The 17679-nt window shown below is 50.1% G+C and overlaps 4 protein-coding genes across 4 annotated transcripts; 2 read left to right on the forward strand and 2 right to left on the reverse strand.

Moving 5' to 3' along the window:
• Positions 1–1266: 1266 nt before the first annotated feature.
• Positions 1267–5022, reverse strand: LOC120423844 (uncharacterized). The gene is made up of 5 exons (XM_052707570.1): positions 4572–5022; positions 4445–4513; positions 4308–4383; positions 4144–4252; positions 1267–4087 (listed from the first exon to the last, which is right to left on the reverse strand). Exon 5 carries the CDS (start codon positions 3368–3370, stop codon positions 1274–1276), a length of 2097 nt encoding a protein of 698 aa, XP_052563530.1. The 5' UTR covers positions 3371–4087; positions 4144–4252; positions 4308–4383; positions 4445–4513; positions 4572–5022; the 3' UTR covers positions 1267–1273.
• A 1067-nt stretch (positions 5023–6089) lies between these two features.
• Positions 6090–7170, forward strand: LOC120423853 (RWD domain-containing protein 1). Its single transcript, XM_039587804.2, has 2 exons — positions 6090–6567; positions 6632–7170. Exons 1-2 carry the CDS (start codon positions 6265–6267, stop codon positions 7076–7078), a joined length of 750 nt encoding a protein of 249 aa, XP_039443738.1. The 5' UTR covers positions 6090–6264; the 3' UTR covers positions 7079–7170.
• Positions 7171–7595: 425 nt separating this feature from the next.
• LOC120423828 (cysteine and histidine-rich domain-containing protein morgana) lies at positions 7596–9784 on the reverse strand. The gene is made up of 4 exons (XM_052707592.1): positions 9664–9784; positions 9063–9082; positions 8776–8884; positions 7596–8716 (listed from the first exon to the last, which is right to left on the reverse strand). The coding sequence occupies exons 3-4, from the start codon at positions 8843–8845 to the stop codon at positions 7701–7703; spliced, it is 1086 nt and encodes a 361-aa protein (XP_052563552.1). The 5' UTR covers positions 8846–8884; positions 9063–9082; positions 9664–9784; the 3' UTR covers positions 7596–7700.
• Positions 9785–9852: 68 nt separating this feature from the next.
• LOC120423826 (DNA damage-binding protein 1) lies at positions 9853–17190 on the forward strand. The gene is made up of 5 exons (XM_039587755.2): positions 9853–10052; positions 10421–10569; positions 13647–16185; positions 16251–16440; positions 16505–17190. The coding sequence occupies exons 1-5, from the start codon at positions 9992–9994 to the stop codon at positions 16980–16982; spliced, it is 3417 nt and encodes a 1138-aa protein (XP_039443689.1). The 5' UTR covers positions 9853–9991; the 3' UTR covers positions 16983–17190.
• Positions 17191–17679: the final 489 nt, after the last annotated feature.

Here is a 17679-nt window from a genome sequence, read left to right on the forward strand (position 1 = left end):
TTTCTGTTCTCCGGTCTCGGAAACTTCACAATGCACGCTACTTTGCCTTCGTCGACCTTCCAACCGTTTTCGTTTAGGACGTACCCCAAGTACTTCATCTCGCTGCGGCAGAATTTCGACTTGTCCGGAGATATCGTAAGGTTTGCGTCCCTCAGTCGTTCGGCAACGATGTTCAGCAGCCTAAGGTGTTCGTCAAAGTTCCTGGAACAGATGATAACGTCGTCTAGGTAGTGGAAGACATGCGGCTCGAGATCGGCGAACAGATGCGTCATCAAGCGCGCCAGGGCTTGGCTCGCTGTGCACAACCCAAACGGTACAACCTTGAACTGGAAGTGGCCACGTCCCGGTACAGTGAACGCTGTCATTGGTCTTGACTCCTTTTCCAGCGGCAACTGCCAGAATGCGTCCTTCAAGTCGATCGACGAGATGTACCTGCAGCCGCCCAGGTTGTTGATGATGTTGGCGATCTGCGGAATCGGGTGCCCTTCGTTCTGCATGATCGAGTTCAGGTAGCGCGCGTCCAGACACACTCTATACTGGCCCGTTTTCTTCTTCACCGCCACCAGCGGGTTGTTCCAGGGACTGAACATTGCTTCTTCGATCACGTCCAGCGCGAGCATCCGGTCGACCTCCTTGTTGACCTCATCCAGCACGTACTTCGACATAACGTAGACCCTCTGCTTCTTCGGTTTCGCCTCTCCAATGTCAATTCGGTGCACGTACTTTGTAGTGCGTCCGATCATGCCTTCCCGGCTACACGGAAACTTCGCGATCGCCTTGTTCAGCTGCCACTGTTCCTGCTTGTTGAGTTCTCGCATGGGTTCCGGATCCGGTTCGGTTTCGATCGGTTTTGTCGTGATCGAACAGCAGATTGCTTTGACTCCGAAGGCTTCCCAAAAGTTCATGCCGAGAATCAACGAGTTTGGTAGCGAAGGGATCAGCAGAACTGGAATCGTTTCGTGTCTTCCGTTGTACGCTATTGGTAGGTTCGCAAACTCCTCGATCTCGTGGTTCGTTCCGTCCGCTGTTTGGATGCCGCCCTTGAGTGTTCCTCTCTTCAGCTGCAGTTCGTCTACGATGTCCACCCAAGCTCCTCCGAGAAGCGAACAGTTCGCTCCGCTGTCCAGCAGACCGGTGATCTCTTTGCCCAATATGTTGATCGTCGCGTGGGGACGGTTGTCGCTTCCGGTATTGATGATGATCGAGTTGATGTGTTGGAGTTCGGGATAATTCGAGGGATTGTAAAATTGGCGCGAGGAGGTTGAACCCTCTGCTACTGGCTCCCCGCTTGACCGTTTCCCTGCTCGGCGTAGCACTCCGGACAGTTTCTGAGTGTGTATCCTTTGCGGCCGCACCTGTAGCAGAAGAAAACGGCTTGCGCTTTGTCACAATCAGTGAAACGGTGCCCCTCTTCGTCGCAATTCCAACACATCAACGTGCCATGTCTTTGTTCCGCACTTGGTCTTGTCGCTACTTGTTCTGGACTACGCTGGTTGGCTCGCGGTTGCGCGGACTCGCTTTGCTGATGGTTATTTCTTGCCAACATCGGCTGCTGTTCTTCTGCTACCGGTTGTTGTTGATGGGATTGCCAACGTTGTCCCGCATAGTTTCCTCCTCTTCTGTACTGTTCGTTGCTGCGTTTCTGAAACTGTGTACGGATCGCACAAATCTGCTGCGTCAGTTGTTCTATCTGATCCGTCCAATCGTCCTCGTCCAGGCTTTCCCGCTGGTCCGCGCTTGCTGCTTCGTATCTCCCTCGCCTGTCCTGGTTCTCTTCCCGACTGTCGATCGCGTTGACCCTGCCGCCAAACCTCTGCCATCCTGCGTTGTTTGCTTGTGAGCGCTGCGAACCGCTGGGTGTGGCCAGATTTGGCTCGAGAAGCGAGCTGTGCGGGATTGGCGTTCGACGCTGGTGCGTGAGAAGCGTACGCGTGTCGTCGTAGGCGTTACAAACTTCGACCATGTCTTGGATTGTCTGCGGCCTTGCTGACGCTAGGATGGTTGCGTACTCTGGATTCATGTTCTTTTTCAGTATGAAAAACTTGTCCTCCTGCGACATCGGCGGTTGCACGAAGCGGAAAAGCGCAGAGATATCCCGGTAGTACTTCTGGAACTTTTCGTTTGCTCCTTGGTATCTCGACGACGCTTCTTCGCGCAACAGCTGGCCGTAGTGGCTCGACAGGTACTCTTGGCGGATCATCAGCTTGAAGTTCTCCCAGGTGTCCAGTTCTCCTTCGTTCAGCGCACGACTGTACCAATCCAGAGCATCGTCCTGCAGCAGATGTTTGATCGCCCGCAGCAACATCGCGTTGTTGACTCCTTCCGAGAAAGCGAATGATTCCACTCGATCCAGGAACGTGTTCAGGTTGGTCGAGTCTTTCGTTCCCCGAAACTTGAATGGCCAGTTGTGGATTGCCTTCGGAATCCGCGCGCCTTCGGCTGGTTGACGTTCGCGGCGAAGCAGGTCACACAGTACCCGATCCCTGAGTCCGTTGTATTCCGCGTCATCGTTCTGCAGTCTTGGAGGTGGAGTAATGTCTCGTCCTAGATTCGGTGGACGTGGTTGAGGATCGCGCTGAGGATGATTCGGGTTGAAGACTGGCCGTCCTCGTCCTCGACCTAGCGAATGCGGTCTTGGGTCGACCGGTAAGCCTTGTCCTCCCTGTGCTTCTGCTGCTGCGTTGCCGGCTTGCGCCGAAGCTTGACCCGACAGGAGTAGCAGATCATTCACGCTTTGGTCCGATGTCCTTTTTGGGATGGCTCCGGTAGATGTTCCTCGCGCACTTGCAGAACTTCCTCTTTCCATGCCCGACGAATCGCCCCCAACTGCACCTGCTAGCGATAGCTGATTGATCTGCCGAGCACTACCGCTGCTGACAGCTGTGCTGTTGTGCGCCGGCGCTGTGGAGTTTGAAACCGAACTGACACTGTACTGATTTGTTGACTGGTTGGCTGGGTAAAGAATTCGGAAGATCTGCCGTTTCGTACGCGCGATCGTGTCTCGCACTCCCGTCCATTCTTCTCGCATGTCCGCGGACGGCGGCGAAACCAGGGTGAGCCGATTGTAGTAATGGTTCAAGCGCGACACGATTGGTTCGAGAAAAGCGATGTTGTTCCGTTCTATCCCGGTGATAATTTGGGGCAACAATCGCTTGATCCGCGAATGACAGATTCTTATTTCCGACGAGCCATCCACCACGTGAGACGAGGAAGCGTAGACTCTCCCCGACTTTAGATCATCTTGCATAACTTTCTCTAACGTTGTACATTTAATTCTGTGCGTCATCGGCCCAAGGCCTGCTACACCACGAAGCTCTAACTCAAAGTTGAGTTCTTCATTGCTCAGATCAATGGGATTGACCTCCATCATCTTCGCTGAACTCTCAAAAGTCTTCAAAAAAGCAAAAATTTATCCCAAGAACAACAAAAAACATATATTCTACGAATAAGCACGCTATGGTTTTACAATTCTAGCCTAGGCCTAGTGTGGGTTTTTTAGTTGGGCGCCATTTTGTTCCACTATTTTCACAACTAAAGCGGTAAATCTCAAAATTGGCAGGTAAAGAAGCGACATTCAGGCTGCACCATAACTAATCAACAAAACCCAACAAAAATGTGCTCAAAACATGTTATTTCCTCAAAAAAAAAAGGTACAAATGTGCGTGCGTGTGTGTGCCTAAGCCTAGCGAAACATGCGCAAAGATGGCGCTTCGCGCGCGTGTGCTTCTTCTTCTCGCCCTTTGGGCTCTTATTCTTCTGGGTGCGCACCCGCTTAATTTCTAGCACTCACTCTTGCCGCAACCCGCATTCCGCCGTTGGCGTGCCCGCCGGCTCGTGAGTTCACCCTTGACCGCCACGCGTTACAGCATGCCCACGTGCGACCACAGCTTGGCAGGCTGCTCCTCATCTGCGCCCTCGCGAACAACGCCTAGCGTTGTCTCGCCCAGCGCCCTCAATGACGCACGTACGCCGTGTTGGAACGGCGACTCGTACCGCACCGTCCGCCTACCGACGGGATGTTCCGTCGCGCGCCAGCAATCGTGCACCAGCCTCCAGCAGCCGAAGTCGAGCGCCCACCGAAAAGGCCCTAAATGAAACAACGTTAGTGGCCGGTTGCTACAACGGTCCCTTTTTTCCTCTCACCCTTTTCCGGGGCCTTTTGCGTTCTGGTTGATGGTGTGTGCGTGTTCGTGTTGCGCTTCCTCCTTTTGTTGCACACGGACTGGCTGCCACCGTGTGGATGTTTTCAGGTCTGAGGAAGGCAAAGTGTCAGAACTGTGCTGCGGGACCTTAGTGCAACTGTTTACCTTGCTTTTGGCGGCGTTCTTCGGAGATGGGTCTTGCGCGACACAGATTCCCACAGCGAGATTGGCACAGCGACCACTGTGGATGATTTTCTACGGTTAGCGCGACTATTCTGAGCAGAACGCTCTCATTCTTTTACCTGCTTGATTCCTCTTCCGGCGGGACCTCCCTTCGGGTGGATTGCAGAGATTGGTTCGGAGTTGGCGCGCTGCGAAGAGGGTTAATCCTTGTGGGTCGGTGGGCTTTAGGCAGATTTTGCGAATTACCTTTGACCGATGACTTATTCTCCGGGCGAGTCTGATCGTCAAAACGTGGCTTACTTTGCGGCGTCTTCAGGGACAAATCCGTCCAGTTCGAGTGGCCACCGAGCTCCCACCGATGCGCAACTCACGACGATTGCGCGGTTTCAGCCGCCGAACGAAGGCCCAACAATCTCCCGCGAGGAATCCGCACGTGCGGTCCAAAATCGTGCGACACACGCGGAGGTCTTTTTCCACGACCTTCTCCTTTCGAGACGCGAACAGCATTACTTTGCCGCTGGCGGCGGAAATGGTTGCGGACGCTTGTGTGCGTGTAGTGTTGCCCGATTGGCGTGTGGTGAATTTGGCTTCGAGCGAGGGGTTTTTTCTGTTTTTGCACATGCACGCTGCGCGGCGTTTGCTTGTTTTGATTACAAAAACTTACTAATTACTACACATTTGGGACTAATCTACATAATTGCTACATTGGTTACCGGGACTTCATATCTTTTCAGAGCGATTTGGGTCGAACCACCCTACGGGGAGCCGAAATTTTTTTTTTAGAAAATTCCAAAAAAATACTTAACGAAATTTAGGCAACTATTCCATATATACAGCTTGTAGGGGACATTCTGAGCTATCAAAAACCGACTAGCTCATTGCTTGGTTACCGGGACTTCATATCTTATCAGAGCGATTTGGGTCGAACCACCCTACGGGGAGCCGAAATTTTTTTTTTTAGAAAATTCCAAAAAAATACTTAACGAAATTTAGGCAACTATTCCATATATACAGCTTGTAGGGGACATTCTGAGCTATCAAAAACCGACTAGCTCATTGCTTGGTTACCGGGACTTCATATCTTTTCAGAGCGATTTGGGTCGAACCACCCTACGGGGAGCCGAAATTTTTTTTTTTAGAAAATTCCAAAAAAATACTAAACGAAATTTAGGCAACTATTCCATATATACAGCTTGTAGGGGACATTCTGAGCTATCAAAAACCGACTAGCTCATTGCTTGGTTACCGGGACTTCATATCTTTTCAGAGCGATTTGGGTCGAACCACCCTACGGGGAGCCAAAAAAATTTTTTTAGAAAATTCCAAAAAAATACTAAACGAAATTTAGGCAACTATTCCATATATACAGCTTGTAGGGGACATTCTGAGCTATCAAAAACCGACTAGCTCATTGCTTGGTTACCGGGACTTCATATCTTTTCAGAGCGATTTGGGTCGAACCACCCCCATTTCGTTACAGCATTTATGTTAGGAAGATATTCTCAGTAGAACTTAAAAGTTTCTTGCTGGACCAGTTCGAGTTTATTCCTCAGTCTAACATGCAACCTCGATAGTTCAGTGGTTAGCGTACCAGATTAGCGATCGGATTGTTGCTAGTTTGATTCTCGAACATATTTGAATTATTTTGAGTTAAATTCTGAAGTAGTTCCAAAAAATGCCGCGAGGGCGCGCATGACGCGCTTTGGTCGGATAGGCCCTTTAGATGCTGAGCTCAAATGCTGAGTTCACAGAAGTACCCGAAATCAATCTGTCAAACCCGGTCCGCATCGCTCCGTTCATCGCGGTGTGGTGTTTACAAAAAAAAATTAAGTCCTCGACCTCCGTCAGCATCCGCCAGGACATCGTCGCCGCTTCTGTCCGCCTATGTCTGCACTAAACCAGCTCTACTGCCAGCCAAACTAAACCCAGCAATCAAAACATGGAACGAAACTACCGCGAGGACCAGACGAACGAGATCGAGGCGCTGGACTCGATATACTGCGGCGAGCTGGAGGTGCTGGCCAGTGAACCGCTGCACCGGTTTAAGCTGCCGATTGCGACCACCGACTACGGGCTGGAACCGACGGAGGAAGAGGAGGAGGTGATGGAGGGGCTGTGCTGCAAGCTGGTCTTTTCCTACACGGAACGCTACCCGGACACGGCGCCGCTGGTCGAGATTGAGGACCCGGAAAACTTCCGCGAGGGCTACGAGGAGGGCCTGCTCGAGAACATCCAGGAGACGGTGAGGAGACGTTTAGTGAGGGGGTTTGGGCTGATTTGACATTTTTATTTAATTTATTTTGTAGATTAAGGAGAACATTGGAATCGAGATGATCTTCTCGCTGGTCAGTTCGGCCCAGGAATGGCTGAACTGCAAGTACGACGAGCTGAAGAGCGCAGCGGACAGTGAAAAGGAGGCGGCACTGCGCGCCAAGGAGGAAGAGGAGCGGAAAAAGTTCGAAGGAACGCGCGTCACCGTCGAGTCGTTCATGACCTGGAAGACCAAGTTCGAGCTGGATATGGGCATTACGGAGCGCAAGGAGAAGATCCTCGGCGAAACGCGGAAGCTCACCGGCAAGGAGCTGTTCATGCAGGACAACACGCTGAACGAGTCCGATCTCAAGTTCCTGATGGATGCGGGCGAACCGATTGAGAACGTGCGCATCGACGAAACGCTCTTCCAGAATATTGAAGATTTGGAGCTGGACTCGGAAGACGACGACGACGAGGACTACGTGCCGGACGAGAAGTGAAGGGCCGGAGCTGTTTTTTTTATTCTTTACTTTTGCATATTAGGACTTACAAAATATACGCGGAAGCTTATTTAAACGGAAGAACCGGTTTAGATGGCGTGTTTTATTTAAGGTTGGGGGAAATGTCATTATTTTGCTTGTTTTTTATTAAGCTACATTTTTACATTTTCAGTTTAATGGTTAATTTAGTTTCAAAGCTGTGAACAAGTGAACGATTGCGCCCGGTGGGTAGGCAAGTAGCAGAACATTTTTGAGAGAGATCTTTTATGGCAGCCTTGTACTAAAACTAATAGTACTAAATTTCAGTGCTGGCCACCAGAGGTACGCTAGTTTTGATAATTTGCACGCATAATCAAAAGTAGAGAAATATTATTGATTTTTAGCATTTGCTACACACAAAACCAAATCAATCCGCAATGAAAAATCTAAAGAAACAGCAAAATTTCCACTTTTGAAAATGCCTACAACGTTGATAAACATTTGAAATAGAATTAATTAGAAAAAAACACACTTCGCGTACACTAATCTTGGGCGTTTTATTCCAATTTGTTCGTCTCACCGACGCTTACATCGTATTTAAATTAATCGCAGCAGTATAAACTATCGAGTGAGAGTGGTCCTCTTACTTCACTTCCGTAAGCGTTGCCTGTCTGAACGTCGGCGTAACGTCGTCCAAGTCCACGTCCGAGTCCGAATCCTCCATCGCTGCCTTCTTCTTTTCCTCCTCCAGCTGCTTCTGGACCTGTTCGGCGGACGGTTTCTTTTCGCGGGGGAAATCCAACTTTGGCCAGTGGCCGGGTTCCGCTTTAATGAGGGTGATTTCCACCTTGGTGCCAAACATCTGCACCTTGGACTTGGCGACGTCGACGATGCCTCGCAGCTCCAAGTCCACGTTGTACTCTTGGTCGTCCTGCTGGGGGAAAACCAGACAAACCGCCAGCCGGATCGGGTTCAACCGGACCGTGCTCTTCCGGTAGTGGCACATTTTGGCGTAAACCGTGACCACGACCTGGGTAGCGGTTTGGTGCCAGTCCAGCCGACACTTGACGGTCTTTGATTCCTCCTCGTCGCTGGTCCACCGGTGCTGGCCCGTTTCGCAGCCGGCCTGGTTCATGAACGCGGTAAAGTCGGACGTTTTGCGCTGGCAGCACGACCAGAACTTCATGCCCTCGTGGAAGATCGGAACGCCCGGGTGGTACACGCACGGCTTGTCGTCGTTTTTGGTTCCCTCGAAGGCGTAGTTGCAGCCGCCGTGCTTGCAGATCGTCCCGGGAGCGGTATCTTCCGGCTCGGTCGATTTCTTCGCCACTCGCGTCGTGACTTCAGGCAGATCCTCGATTTGCTTTTTATAGGCGGCGGCCACCGTCGGTTCCAGCGTGGTGAGCCCACTATCGAACTTGGGTCGCACCAGCGTGGAAGCCCGGACAGGCTCCGGAATTTTGGCCGTTGGTGCTTCCAACTCAGGCTCGTCGTTGGCCGGCTTTTCCGGCTCCGGTGGCTTAACGTTGGTGTGCTGACCGCGCGTGCATCCCTTGATGTTTAGGAACTCGGTAAAGTCGACGCTCTTCTTGTTGCAGCAGGTCCAACCCTTGTAGGCATCGTGGAAGAACGGAACTCCCGGATGGTGCGTGCAGGAATCTGAAAGAGCTTTCGTTAGTTGGATTTGTTTTGAAAAATAAACAAATCCAATAACCCACCTTCACCGTTCTCGTTGGGATCGAACTTTTGGCCGCAGCCCCGGTTGTAGCAGGTTAGCTTCACTGCCATATTAGTCTTGTAACCTCCCTTTTTCGCTACACGTAAGTCCTTATAAGGAAAAGCTTTGTTTATCACTAGTCAAGTCAAAACAAACGCTGGAATTTTGCTTAAATGCTCAGTACAGAAGAGAACCTACTACGATTGGTTCCGGTTCTTTCTAGAAATTTCTACTGAACACACTCCTTGGCGGTTTCTTGCCGCGGATTAAAAATCGAAATAAACTTGCCTCTTCAAAGAAATTTGCACAACTCGACGCCAACATTTCAAAAAGCAGCATGTACAAACCATGCGTTTTGAGAAAAACGCATTTGAATGTTGAGCATCCATTTTCAATTCCCATTTTAATATAAGAGCAAAATAAGATGTTCTAATGATAACAAACGATGAAAAACGTTGCTTTTATTGATACTTGATCATCCAAATTCAATAAAACATTATTTCCGTAATTTTATTTGAGAAAAACAAACATAACTTCTTTTGAAATCACCAACGTCTATATCACCCTGCTGTCATTGAGGGGGACGCTTTGTTATGATTCGTTTTTCTTCGCCGAATGTACATGGCGCTTTGTTCATGTTGCTTTTTTTTCGTCACGAGGTTTATGTAGTCTTTTGTTTGACAGGTTGACAGGGCTATATAAACAGGGACTGCTGATGGCAGAGATTTTGTTTATGTTACTTTATTTAAAATCATGATTAAACAGACTTTACTGAAGTAACTTTTGCTCATTTTTGGTGGAGAGGTAGCTTATTAGGAGTACTTTCAGAATATGCAATAACCCAGAAAATGTCAAAATGTACATGATGCTTTTTGAAATGTTACCGTCGAACTACACGCTGAGCGTGACAGCAGGGGATTTAAACTCTCGTTTTGACAGCGGCGCTGAAGGTCGAAAAACGTTTCGCTATAAAAACTTACTCAAAGTTGATTAGAGCCAAAAATCCCGCCCTTTTCCCCCACAACACACACACTCGCACAAAACAAACTGTCAAAACCCGCAAACCCCCGTAAAAACACCCGCCGAAAAACGCACAACTTTCAGAGTGCAAATGTCAGACGCGGTTTCACAATCGCGCACCCGACCGAGAGTCTCGCGACGACGAAAAGGAAACGTGAAAATCTGGTCAACTAAACCGTGTCGAGCCGTGCCGAGCGATGGCCCACAACTACATTGTGACCGCCCAGAAGCCGACGGCGGTCACGGCTTGCGTAACGGGTGAGTTTGCGGGTGCTGGAATCGCGTTTTTTTTTTCCCCAGGTCGCGCGACCTGACAGATCCGGACGAGAAGATGGTTGCTTGGATTAGGTTTTTTTTTTCGCCCCTTGCTCTGTCACTGCTGCTGCTGCTGCAGTTTTTTGTTGGTCTGCTTTACTATTTTTGTCAGTGTTTTTTTTTCGAGGTTAGCGACGGTGCTTCCTTCCGTGTTACGACGACGGACAGTTTGTTTTTGTTGACTGTGCCCCGGAGGGGCAGGAGGAAGCAATCAAATCGAACGGGATTTGCACACGGGCATTTGGCGTTGACACCGGCTGCGAATCGATTTGCATGGCTAATTTTGATGCATTTTTTGTTTTGTTTTGCAGGCAACTTTACGTCGACGACTGACCTAAATTTGATTGTGGCCAAGAGCTCCCGGCTGGAGATTTACCTGGTGACGCCGGAGGGCCTACGGCCAATCAAGGAGGTCGGCATCAATGGCAAGATTGCGGTCATGAAGCTGTTCCGGCCGGCGGTGAGTTTGAATCTAGTTTAGAGATTTTCTGACTGTGCATTTTACTGACTTCGTTTAGATTAACTGAGTTTTTTGAGATTGTTATTCACTGAAATTTTTATCAAACCTGTCTTCGATAAGTTTACGTTAAAATCTATTTCAAGCTTGAAGATCTGCATCCAGTACAAGTCACCGCAGCCGCCAGCAATGTCCCTTCAAACGGCCTGGCCCTGAACCGCATTACAATCGATCGCGCCAAGATTCTGAAAGCCGTAGCCAAGCTCAAGTTATCCATCAAGACGGAGTTCCATCGATTGTCCTTAAAAAATGTATTGACGGGCTCCCACAGCCGCTTAATCGTCTCTTCAATCTATCCCTCTCTATTGGATCATTTCCGAAGCTCTGGAAGCACGTATGTTTCCGGTACACAAGAAAGGTGATAAACGGTACTAGCGGTCATGGCTCCAGTTTTCTTCTTCTGCAAAAACCGGATCAGCGAAGACGTTCGTGACCGACAGCTTCATTGCCAGATCGCACCGACCTGTCGGTAGCGTTCGACAAGCTGAACCACGCCATTGCGATCGCAAAACTGGAACTGGTCAAGTGAATAATGCAGCCGACGCTCAAGCCCTCCAATAGGAACTGTACATCTTTGCGGACTGGTGTGAAACAAACCGCATGGTTGTCAACCCCACCGAGTGCTCCGGCAGTACCTTTTACAGGAAACGCAATCCAGTCAAGTTTGACTACCAGATCTGCGCCACATTAATCTCCCGGGAGAACTGTGTCGAGAGCGTTGGCGTTGTTAAAATGATTAACCAAAATCAAATTAACAATGCAACTCGGAACAAGCAGCATTCACCTGTCCGAACGCAACAGGCAACAAGTTGGAGCCGGTACTCTAAAGAGAAATTGCAGGAAATTTTTTGTTCGAACCCAAATCGTTCGATACCTACGAGATCATCTTAAAATGCTGAAAACCGTGAGAGACAACGCCTACCGAAAGATTAAGATCACCAAGGCGGCCAGTGATTGGGATGCGTACAAACATTGCAGAAATCAATGCTTTGCAAATCAAAGAACTCGTCAATCAATAGTGAAATCAGAAGCTGCAGCGGATTCACCCTGGAGGACAGCCAACAACGGAGATAATGTTTGGAAAGCCACGAGGAGATGCTGAAACGGCTAGGCTTATGGACAACTCGTTTGTTCGGAGTGTGAAAGGATTCCACCGACGACATTTACGCCTGTTAGCGGAGAAGCGGAACTAGATGAGCTGATGAGTGATTTTGAGTTAATCACGCTAAGCAAGCTGAAGGAAACAGTGCGGTCACTTAAGGATTGTGCTAGAGTTCGAAATGTCACAAAAAGGGTCATAATGGATGCTCTTGACGTGGATGCAGTAGATCTGTTGGATATAGTGAACAAATCACTGACACGAGGTGAATCCCCAGCCGCATGGAAGAAGACTTTAGTGGTTCCCATCTCAAACGTTCCAAGAAGCCGCGTATGTTTTGCGCTTGCAACACTGCCAGTTTTGCTGGTTGAATCTGTTTCCTTTGACAATTTGTAGTTTGTACGGCAACGGCCGTTCGAGTAGAGAGGCCCACGATGGAACTGTGACGAAGAGCACGCTATGGCGGTCGGCCATCTTCATTATCGGTACGCATTCGCATGGAATCACTCTAGGCCGCATACGATAAATCTGATCAAAAGTAACGAGAATCTGCGCGCGGTTTAACCATATGTGTTGAATAATTGCTACAATCTGATTGATACAAAAATACTCAACATAGGATTTGTAAGAGCGCCTTGTGATGAGATAATGAAGATATGGACGGGCATACACGGCAGTGGAGTAAGATTACAGGACACTCTCTAAACACGACCCAAGAATTATCGAAAGACATCTGCTCGTAAACCTTCTATGCTACAAAAACTGTGTATGGGTAAAAGGTGGGCCATCGAAGGAAATCGCAGAATGTTGCGTCTGTCACGTTTGCCTCTGTTTACTTTGTTACTTTGACGTCAAATAGGGATCGCAGCAACCGAAGTTTTCCGTAGTAGCAGTTCAATAGGGCGAATCTGCGTTTGTAAACATGCAGTCTATCCCCCTCTTACTTGACGTGAACTGTCACCTGAGCAAAAGGGATAGATTGCTTGTTTACAAACGCAGATTCGCCATATTACTACGATTTTGTTGTAGATGAGGTTTCATCTTCTGTGCAGCAAAAGGCTTTACAGATGTGACATCTGAGATGTCTACTGTCTGAAGGCTCTTTACAGCGCTTTGGTCCGTTCAACGCTGGAGTACTGTTCTGCCGTATGGAGTCCCTGCTACAAAAACAGTACGGTGCGGATTGAGAGTGTGCAACGAAGATTCATCCGGTGCGTGCTCCGTCGACTCCGGTGGTTTAGTGGTTAGCGTGATAGCCTCTAAACCCCAGTAAGGCCTGGGTTCAATCCCATTTTTCAAGACGAGATTTACCTGATCACGCCTTCTTTCTGATGGGGAAGTAAAAAGTCGGTCCAGTTGCGTAAAAGAGGTGTTGGGTGACTCACCACACATAACCTTCGGACGCCTAGAAATGAGCAGAAACTTGCAACAGAGACCACAAAAGCCCCTTTGGTCGTTAAAGTGGATTGCTTTGCTTTGTGCTCCGTCAACTCTCCTGGTGGATTCCATTGCGTCTGCCTATCTACGAAAGCCGCTGTTAGCTGATCAACCCTGTCAGCTTAGCAGTTCGAACACATGTCAGATCTCCGACGCTTTGACGTCTAGATTGCAGTGCCCAGTCATTCTTCGAGGAATGGACATAACGGTCCCGCTCACTCTGTTCTTGAGTGTTCCTATCCACTGAACGAACTGTGCTATGCATAGCGCGATGACTGGACTGCACAGGGCATTCCATTTTGTAGCTTCTCTGTTTGATTTAATGTGTCCCGTGATGTCATCAAAAATAAAGTTTTATTGTTTTTAGGCGATAGATAACTTGTTTAAATCATACGTTGCAATCAGTTGACTTCGTTCATCTCACCTGACTTCAATTAGATCAACTGATACTCTTGAGATCTAAATCGTATCCCCCCCCACGCAGGAAGCCCAAAAGGACCTGCTCTTCATCCTGACGCACCGCTACAACGCGATGATCCTGGCCTGCCAGGTGCAGGGCGACGACATCGAGATCATTACCAAGGCGCACGGCAACGTGGCGGATCGCGTCGGCAAGCCGGCCGAGACGGGCATCCTGGCGGTGATCGATCCGAAGGCGCGCGTCATCGGGATGCGTCTGTACGAGGGTCTGTTCAAGATCATCCCGCTGGACAGGGACACGCACGAGCTGAAGGCGACCAGCCTGCGGATGGAGGAGATGCACGTGCAGGACGTGGAGTTTCTGTACGGGACGGCCCATCCGACGTTGATCGTGATTCATCAGGATTTGAACGGGCGGCACATCAAGACGCACGAGATCAACCTGAAGGATAAGGACTTTACGAAGATCGCCTGGAAGCAGGACAACGTGGAGACGGAGGCGACCATGTTGATTCCGGTGCCGACGCCGCTTGGAGGGGCGATCGTGATCGGGCAGGAGTCGGTCGTTTATCACGACGGCGATAGTTACGTGGCGGTTGCGCCGGCGATCATTAAGCAGAGTACGATTAATTGCTACGCCCGGGTTGACAGCAGAGGATTCCGGTATTTGTTGGGAAATATGATTGGTCATTTGTTTATGATGTTCTTGGAGACGGAGGAAAACACCCGCGGCCAGCTGACGGTGAAGGACATCAAGGTCGAGCTGCTCGGGGAGATTACGATCCCGGAGTGTATTACGTACTTGGATAACGGAGTGTTGTTTATCGGGTCCCGTCACGGCGATTCGCAGCTGGTCAAGTTGAACACGACCGCGGCGGCTAGTGGCGCGTACGTGACGGTGATGGAAACGTTCACCAATTTGGCCCCGATCATCGACATGTGCATCGTGGATTTGGAACGGCAGGGTCAGGGCCAGATGATCACCTGTTCGGGCAGCTACAAGGAGGGCTCGCTGCGTATAATCCGGAACGGAATTGGCATCCAGGAGCACGCTTGCATCGATCTCCCCGGGATCAAGGGCATGTGGGCGCTCCGCGTTGGCATCGACGACAGTCCGTTCGACAACACGCTGGTGCTTTCGTTCGTCGGTCACACCCGCATTTTGATGCTTTCCGGTGAGGAAGTGGAGGAAACGGAGATTCCCGGCTTCCTCAGCGACCAGCAGACGTTCTACTGCGCCAACGTGGACTTTGGCCAGATTATCCAGGTGACGCCGATGACGGCGCGGCTCATCTCGTGCGACAACAAGTCGATGATCTGCGAGTGGAAGCCTCCGGATGATAAGCGCATCGGCGTGGTCGCGTGCAACTCTTGCCAAATGGTTTGCGCCACGGCCCGTGACATTTACTACATCGAGATTGAAGCTGGCAAGCTGGTCCACAAGAGCACCGTAACGCTGGACTACGAGGTGGCCTGTCTGGACATTTCTCCCCTGGACGAACCCGCAACGCGGTCCGAACTGGTCGCCGTTGGTCTTTGGACGGAAATTTCCGCGTGTATTCTGCGCCTGCCAAACCTGGAGTTTGTACACAAAGAGAAGCTCGGCGGTGAAATTATCCCGCGGTCGATCCTGATGGCGTGCTTCGAGGGCATCATCTATCTGCTGTGTGCCCTCGGCGATGGCTCAATGTTTTACTTCGTGGTCGATAAAACGACACACCGGCTAACCGACCAGAAGAAGGTCACGCTCGGAACGCAGCCCACCATCCTGAAGACGTTCCGGTCACTCTCGACGACGAACGTGTTCGCCTGCTCGGACCGCCCAACGGTCATCTACAGCTCGAACCACAAGTTGGTCTTTTCGAACGTCAACCTGAAAGAGGTCAACCACATGTGCTCGCTGAACGCCGAATCCTACCAGGATTCGCTTGCGCTGGCCACCAAGAACTCGGTCATTCTGGGAACGATCGACGAAATTCAAAAGCTGCACATCCGGACCGTTCCGCTGGGCGAATCCCCGCGAAGAATCGCCTACCAGGAGGCATCGCAAACCTTTGGCGTAATCACCGTTCGTATGGACATCCAAGACTCGAGTGGACTAACTCCGTCCCGACAGAGCGCCTCCACGCAAACTTCGAACGTAACTTCATCAAGCAACATGGGTCTGCTGAAGCCCGGCGCCAGCAACACCGAGTTTGGCCAGGAGGTCGAAGTCCACAACTTGCTCATCATCGACCAGAACACGTTCGAAGTGCTGCACGCGCACCAGTTTATGCAAACGGAGTACGTCCTGTCGCTGATTTCCGCCAAACTGGGCAACGATCCGGCCACGTACTACATCGTCGGCACGGCCATGGTCAATCCGGAGGAGCGCGAACCGAAAGTGGGCCGCATCATCATCTACCACTACGCGGACGGTGCGTTGACGCAGGTCAGCGAGAAGGAAATCAAGGGCGCTTGCTATTCGCTGGTCGAGTTCAACGGCCGCGTTCTCGCCACCATCAACTCAACGGTCCGGCTGTACGAGTGGACCGACGACAAAGACCTGCGCCTCGAGTGCAGCCACTTTAACAACGTGCTCGCGCTGTACTGCAAGACCAAGGGTGAGTTCAGCGCCTCTTTCCCTCCTGAACATTTGCAAAACCAAAGAATATCCTTTTCCCCTCAGGCGATTTCATCCTCGTCGGCGACCTGATGCGGTCCATCACGCTACTGCAGTACAAACAGATGGAGGGCAGCTTCGAGGAGATTGCCCGCGACTACCAGCCCAAGTGGATGACGGCGGTGGAGATTCTGGACGACGATGCGTTCCTCGGGGCCGAAAACAGCAACAATCTGTTTGTCTGTCTCAAGGACAGGTCCGTTAAGCAAGCGTTTTTCCTCCTCAACTCATATCACTAACCTAGATTGCCTTTCCAACAGCGCGGCCACCACGGACGACGAACGGCAGCAGATGCCCGAGGTGGCCCAGTTCCACCTCGGTGACATGGTCAACGTGTTCCGGCACGGTTCGCTCGTTATGCAGAACATTGGCGAGCGGACAACGCCCACCAGCGGGTGCGTCCTGTTCGGAACCGTCAGCGGTGCCATCGGACTCGTCACCCAGATCCCGCCCGATTACTACGAATTTTTACGCAAGCTGCAGGAAAACCTCACCAACACGATCAAATCGGTCGGTCGGATCGATCATACGTACTGGCGCAGCTTCCACACCGAGATGAAGACGGAAAATTCGGAGGGTTTCATCGACGGCGACCTGGTGGAGAGTTTCCTCGATTTGACGCGCGAAAAGATGCACGAGGCCGCCCTGGGACTGCAGATCGACGTCGAAGGCACCAAGAAGGAGGCCAACGTCGACGACATCATCAAAATCGTCGAGGACCTGACCAGGATACATTAGAAAGTTGAGGAAAACGTTTATTTTTTGTGTGTTTGTTGAGTAAGGATCAACAAAGCTGGAATGAGGTAAAGTTTTCAGAAGGTAGCACCTCATACCGATGGAATAGTAAGGTAAGTTGGATGAACAACTTTTCCCCTTTGTGCTCTAATACTTTCGTTCATACAGCTTATTCTCATGATGAGAAAATAAAATATTTCCCGTAAACATATATATTTTGGTCGATATTGTGGCACATCCGAACGTTCCTTTTGAGCAACGCGGTTGCTCTGCAGGAGTCTTTTTTTTGTCGCTAGCAGTGCTAAAATCAGTCCTTCCCAGTCACGATGTTCTAGCAAGATTCTAGCCGAATATTCTTAGAGCATTCTAGCAGAAATGTTCCACCGTTCTAACAGGATTCTGACAGAACCAGCTCTGCTAGAATATTTCGTGACTGGGTTCCATAGTCATCGTTGATCAGAGGTAGAGCGTCCAATTTCCCGTCCCGGGAAAAAAATTCTCGGGAATTCCCGGGATTTCCCGGAAAAAAAAATAAATTTCCCGGGAATTCCCGAAATACAAGCAGAAGTATACATTTTCATAACTTTTTTGGCACCAATGTTTTGAAATTATACAAAAAATAATAATTGGAGAACCTGATTTGATTTTATTAATTTCCATTTCCATCTACTGTTCATATTGAACTAATCAGCTTGCCTGT

This window comes from Culex pipiens, chromosome 1 (genome assembly GCF_016801865.2).
Source record: "Culex pipiens pallens isolate TS chromosome 1, TS_CPP_V2, whole genome shotgun sequence".
In the NCBI taxonomy this organism is placed as follows: domain Eukaryota; kingdom Metazoa; phylum Arthropoda; class Insecta; order Diptera; family Culicidae; genus Culex; species Culex pipiens.